The sequence below is a fragment of the Entelurus aequoreus genome, linkage group LG10 (assembly GCF_033978785.1).
Source record: "Entelurus aequoreus isolate RoL-2023_Sb linkage group LG10, RoL_Eaeq_v1.1, whole genome shotgun sequence".
NCBI classification, from domain to species: Eukaryota; Metazoa; Chordata; class Actinopteri; order Syngnathiformes; family Syngnathidae; genus Entelurus; species Entelurus aequoreus.
This window is the reverse complement of record NC_084740.1, coordinates 34,313,655-34,320,154: the sequence shown is the minus strand read 5'-3', so window position 1 is coordinate 34,320,154 and position 6,500 is coordinate 34,313,655. Positions and strand designations below refer to the sequence as shown.

At 41.6% G+C, this 6,500-nt stretch overlaps 1 protein-coding gene across 3 annotated transcripts in view; it reads right to left on the bottom strand.

The window, feature by feature from the left end:
• Positions 1 to 2,647: 2,647 nt before the first annotated feature.
• LOC133658489 (cyclic AMP-dependent transcription factor ATF-1-like) overlaps positions 2,648 to 6,500 on the bottom strand; it is a 28,413-nt gene continuing 24,560 nt past the window's right edge. Inside the window, exons 2-6 of one of the 3 annotated variants that reach the window (XM_062060581.1) lie at positions 6,352 to 6,443; positions 6,149 to 6,276; positions 5,889 to 6,068; positions 5,650 to 5,803; positions 2,648 to 3,425 (exon numbers count right to left, since the gene is read on the bottom strand). In XM_062060581.1, the coding sequence (XP_061916565.1) occupies positions 3,281 to 3,425; positions 5,650 to 5,803; positions 5,889 to 5,994 (405 nt within the window). In that variant the 5' untranslated portion in view covers positions 5,995 to 6,068; positions 6,149 to 6,276; positions 6,352 to 6,443 and the 3' untranslated portion in view covers positions 2,648 to 3,280. The remainder of the gene's footprint in view (positions 3,426 to 5,649; positions 5,804 to 5,888; positions 6,069 to 6,148; positions 6,277 to 6,351; positions 6,444 to 6,500) is intronic. The other 2 variants (XM_062060578.1, XM_062060579.1) reach the window with 2 other exon arrangements.

Genomic DNA, 6,500 nt, shown 5'->3' with positions numbered 1-6,500 from the left:
CGATTTATCCGTGAGACTCCCGAATTTCAGGGCAACTATTCTCTCGAATTTCTGCCGATTTTCACCCAAACAACAATATTAAGGGCGTGCCGTGATGTCACTACCTTTAGCGCCCTCTACAACCTGTACAAACAGCGTGCCAGCCCAGTCACATGTTGTATTTGGCTTCTGTATACACACGTAAGTGACTGCAAGACATACTTGATCAACAGTCATACAGGTCACACTGAGGGTGGCCGTATAAACAACTTTAACACTGTTACAAATATGCGCTACACTGTGAACCCACACCAAACAAGAATGACAAACACATTTTGGGAGAACATCCGCACCGTAACACAACATAAACACAACAGAACAAATACCCAGAATCCCTTGCATCCCTAACTCTTCTGGGCCACAATATTCACCCCTGCTACCACCAAACCCCGCCCCCCCCTTTGTGCGTCGGCTGAATACAAATGTATATTCTACAACCCCAAACATGTCTTTTTCAAAGCCTGCAGTGAAGAGAAAGGTTAGTGATGAGCAAAGACAATTCCAGGAAAAGTGGGAGATGCAATATTTCTTTGTTGAGCATAGGGGCACCCCGACGTGTCTTATTTGCACAGAGAAAGTTGCGGTGCACAAGGAATACAATTTGAAACGTCATTATACAACTAGACATGCTGGGGAGTATGCAAAATACCAGGGAGATGAGAGAGTGAACCGGGTTGCACATTTTAAAACCAGTCTACTGAGGCAACAAGATTTCTTCAAGAAAGCAAGCGAAAAGAGCGATGCAGCAGTCAAAGCTAGCTACATGGTGAGTGAGATGGTTGCTAGGCATACTTACCAACCTTGAGACCTCCGAATTTGGGAGATTGGGGTTTGGTGGTAGCGGGGGTGTATATATTAGCCCGGAAGAGTTAGGGCTGCAAGGTGTTCTGGGTATTTGTTCTGTTGTGTTTATGTTGTGTTACGGTGCGGATGTTCTCCCGAAATGTGTTTGTCATTCTTGTTTGGTGTGGGTTCACAGTGTGGCGCATATTTGTAACAGTGTTAGTTGTTTATACGACCACCCTCAGTGTGACCTGTATGGCTGTTGATCAAGTATGTCTTGAAGTCACTTACGTGTGTCTGCAGATGCCTCATACAACATGTGACTGAGCCGGCACGCTGTTTGTTAGGTGAAAAAGCGGACGCGACGACAGGTTGTAGAGGACGCAAAGGCAGTGCCATCACGGCACGCCCTCAATACTGTTGTCCGAGTGAAAATCGGGAGAATGGTTGCCCCGGGAGATTGTCGGGAGGGGCAACTTAGGTTGGCAAGTACTGGTATGTTGCTAGGGCGGGAAAGCCATTCAAAGAAGGTGAATTAATTAAAAAGTGCATTTTAGATTTTTTTTAAGAAATCTTTTCTTGCGGCCCAGCCTCACCCAGTTTCTGCATCCAGTGGCCCTCAGGTAAATTGAGTTTGAGACCCCTGGTTTAGAGGCTTTGTAGGCTACAGCGGTGACTCCTTTCAGCCGCATCTTGCAAGCAAGAATTCTAAAAAAAATAAGAAAAAAAGACATGCGCGTTCTTGTTTTTATATGATTGTCATGATTGTTAAAAGGGCCGTTCCCCTTTAATAAAATTCTGCCTGACTGAGACAATGGCCACAGTACTGAAAAGCACATTCTTGTTTTGCCTCTTTGTTTAGTCAATGTTATGCTTGAAAATGCTTAAATGTAGGACAAAAAAATGTAGAAAACACTTTTTAAAAAATTAACAATTACTTAAATAAAATACAAATATTGTTGTTTTTTTATCCGAAATGTAGTGAGGGATGAATTCATCTAATATTAGGTACTATAATTTCTTTTTTTGCAAAACCTTCAAATTTGCTACTTTTTCACAATTTTTTTTTATCTACCATTGCTAAAAGCCAATAAGAAGTAAGCTACTAATGACCCACAGGCTGTATTTTGGAGACCCTTGAGCTAATGCAATTAAACAGTTGGTGATACAATGAAAAAATAAATAAATCAAAACAACTGTTTTGCATTAACACATAACTCTCTCAAAACTAAACATGACTGCTGATCTAAAAAAAAAAAGAAAGAAAAGGACATTACCGTACTTTGAATCCATTTAATCGCAGCGTGCATGCTTGAGTAGACCCTGTCTGACGTGCTGCATGGGGGAAAAAACATATTTAGGTTATGACTTCCAATTAAAGCATGTGACCAAATTACTGGTGACAGGCTGTCGTCCATACATACCAAGTAGTCAGTGAACCTAACAAGTATCTGGAGAAAAGCAACAAAAGCATAAAACAAACTGTGAAGACAAACTTCTGTACATTCAACCACTTTGTTACATTTTTGTGTATTCCAGGGTGGAGCTTTCTACTTCATGGAACATGTGGTGTCAAGTCCCTCCACCTGGACACACTTCCTGCAACACACACTTGAGCCCTTGTGGCTCTATATTGTAGATGGATGCATCATTACGAGAGCGACATGGAAAGATCTGGAGTCAGCTGGCTTTTCTCAAGTCAACATTAAACACTTGGCGGCTCCAATCTCTCTAGTGATACGACCACATATCCAGGGATATTGCATTAAATAAAAATATTTTTTGAGATGAACAGGAAAAAATTGTTCAGAAAAGAATATTGAGTGAAAATATATATTATTTACTTACAGAATCAGCAACATTTCAAACATTGTTCCGCATCTTCGCACCTTTCAAGACCAAATAAAATATCACTTGGACAAAATGTGCTTCGCCCTCATTGTCTAGGTAAGGGCCAAGAAAGACTTGCACATTCATATATATTTTTTACCCTTTTCCTCCCATTGTACAAAAATAAGGAATGAAAACTGTAACATTTCCTTATTGGGAATAAGAGACACTGCTGTGTAGCAATTCATTAAGAAATAACACAAGTTCTGTGAATGTTATTGGGAGACCTACACAACAAAGAAAACCCCAATAACATTATTTTAAAAACACAAGCAAGAAATGAGACAAATCCAGAAAAGGACATTCAGAAATTGAGACTAAAAAAAGCTCATTATTTCAAATCTGCCGTTTAAAAATATACACAACTATAAATGTTATAGCATTAGTAAATACAAAAAAATAAGTGGAAAAATGTCCAAATTCTTTTGTTTAGATATATAAAAGTATATATCTGATTGTTATATCAAGCAAAACGTAAAAAGATGGAGGATCTCAACCTGAAGTGTTCCAAGAAACCTGATCGTATCCAAAGAGCTGAAAGCCCAACTCGTCTCTGCGCTTGAACACGTTATCCAGTTTTGACACAATAAAGTTCTTTCAAAGTTTTGAGCTCCTCGATCAGGGTTTTGTTTTGGTTCTCAAGCACGGCCACTCGGTTCTCCAGGCATTTGACATATTCCTTCTTCTTTCGTCGACACTCGCGGGCAGCTTCCCTGCGACGGAGCAGCAGGAGGAGAGTTGTCAGTCCCAAGTCACACAGCTTTAATACATACAGTGACTTCCTGTTCGTTGTAAATTCATCTTTAAAATAAAAGCATGGCCGTATCTTGAATTAACTTAATTTTTGATGACCAGGTGCACACTGTTTTATTGACAGGGAAATACAAATACAGTGGTACCTTGCGATAAGGATGCCACAGATTACAAGTTTTATAGGATACAGGTTGTCTCTCAGCTAATTTTTATGTTTTAGGTAACGAGGAAATATTCTGGTTAGGAGCCTAGTTAGTTAGCGTAGCGAATGTCACAGTGAAGCCCATAAGAGCCGATCAAAACATTCGGTCTTATTCGCTAGCATTAGCTCATAGCTAGAGATTGAGATAACTTTGTCAATTGTTTTAATGCAAACGAGCATTCCTAACTCAAAGCCAACGACAGTCGTTGAAGTGTAATTTCCCCTCGTTAGCATAATGGTATTGTGTGGCAGAACCATACCTGCCAACTTTTGAAACTCAAAAGTAGAAGCATTTAATAGCTTTTAATAGACACCCCTTTTAGACCAGTTGATCTGCCGTCTCTTTTCTGTTCTGCCCCCCTCTCCTGCATGGAGAGGTTATCAGGTGACCACAGATGATTCGCTAGCTGTTCAAAGTCGGGACCCGGGGCATCAGTTGATGACGCCTCTGCGCTGCTGGCTTGTCTACACTCGAGATGATCTCCTGCTGGCCCCACTATGGACTGGACTCTCACACTATTAACTAGATCCACTCCACGTCCATTGCACCGGTCACCCAAGGGGGGGTCCTCACATCTGCGGTCCCCTCCAAGGTTTCTCATTGTGTTGAGTTTTTTCTTACCCTGATGTGGGATCTGAGCTGAGGATGTCGTTTTGGCTTGTGCAGCCCTTTGAGACACTCGTGATTTAGGGCTATATAAATTAACTTTGATGATTGATTGATTGATTGATTGAAAAATACTTTTTAACAAACACACCATCCCAGTACACTTCAAACCAGGTAACTCCCTGAGACAGAGACTGGTGCATGCTAAAGACCATCTGTTCATCCCTGAACAGAGGAGGTGGTCCGCGACACCACCTGTCTCCCACATACAACACTGTCCTTTCAACCATCCCTAAAAGACTGCAATTGAGCTTCCAACAAATAACAGGAGTTAGAACACATTCTGCTCACAGTAGGTGACCAGAATGCCGTTTGTTTACAACTGAATGAAATGCTTACACGGGAGATTTCGACTACTTTCGACTGGTAGTAGTCGATCCACAGCGATTGTTCTGCCACACAATACCTCATTGCTAACGAGGGGAATTTACACTTCAACAACTGTCGTTGGCTTTGAGAGTTAGGATTGCTTGTTTGCATTAAAACAGTTGTTTTTCTCACTACGATAGGGCAAAACCATCCTTGCCCAGGCAAACCCTCCTGGTTTTAAGAGTATAATTATTTGGGGTTTGGGCAGGAGCCGCTGGACTAGATCTGACGTCTTCTAAGACAAACCAAGCAGTCCAGTTGTGATTGATTGAATGCCCTGAGATGACACTGACCTAGATTAAGGAGAACCTTCATTGACTTAAAATTGTGCAGTTTTAGGGGAGTGGTGGTAGTGGGCTGTGGGTATTTGGGGGATACGCAAGGTTAAAATTGATTTCAAGTTGTTTCAATGGTTGACACAGTTTTACAATACAAGTTTTTCCGATTTGTTGCTGCTTCCAGAGCCGGTATACTTAATTTGTTCTCATCAGATGCATTTTATTTGTAGAGGGTTGTGGTGTGGCGTTAGAGAAGTTTACCTTTTATGTGAATCTGTCTTGGGTTTAATAAATATTGACAGTCAATATGAAACCCTTACATTTATGTCATTGTTTTTAAGGCTGAGATTTTCCCTAGTAGCAGGATTTCCTATTTTTTCTGACTTCCTTTTATGACTTCATACTTACCCTAAGTTGCCTTTTGGCACATACATACATTGGACATATCTTACTTGCCTGTAGAGGAGTTAGCTAAAGCCTCATATAAAATTAACAATAACGATAATAATAATAATAACAATGTAAAAGCAAATTAACTTCTGGTATTAGAATAGTATTGGCAGATATCCAAATTCAGGTATTGGGATCAGATCAGAAGTGAAGAATGTAAATAGGTGCATACTTAATTAGGTTCCAACAGCATGTTTTACAACCTTGCGTCTTTTTACCTGTTCTTTGCGAGCCTAATTTCCCTCTTCATTGTTGGATCATCGGGTTTGCTCTGAGACAGACCTAGGGATGAGGCCATCACTAAGGCTTGAGGCAGAGAGCCTGATGTCGGCGCCGTGCGAATTTGGTACGTTTGTACTTCTCCTCCTGCATCTTGGAAAAATGGGAGATATTTTGTCACAGATTGATGCTGCAAGACCATGTCCACAAAACTTCATAAAAGAGACAATATCCTCACCCTGCACAACGACCTGGTTACTTGGTACCAATATCTGCTGGCCGTCGGGGGTCTGAGCATACTGGAGGATGGTTGTCCCCTGCTGGCCTCCAGTAGGGTTGGCCATGGCCACCTGCAGTTCCTGAACGCCATCAGGTCCTGGGTTTGTCAGCTGGATGGTTCCATTAGGAGTTACGGTGACTAACATAAACACGGATCAGTAAAAGGTTTTAACGCAGTCCAGTTATTTAATGTGCATGCAAGAGAGGCGAGGTACACACTGTACTGGCCAGTGGTGGTCTGGTAGATGGGTGCAGGTATGGTCACACCCGACACTCCTGAGGTGGTCGAGCTGTCCTTCCCCTCGGTGGGTGGTAGTCCCTCGGATGAAAGTTCATTGAGGATTTTTCTAAAGAGTCATCAAGTGAGGTGGTAAATACACTCTTCTTTATGTTGCGTGAAAATGAGTTTTTGCTAGTCTAACCTGTATGACGGCCGTCTGGCCAGTAGCTCTCTGGTTTTTTGCGGTGTAACTCCACTGTCTGAAGAATCATGTGAATCGTCGCTATCTGAACCCTTTAACAGAAACATGTGAGGTGAGTCGTCAGCCAAGAACCATAGTGTTTTAAAAAA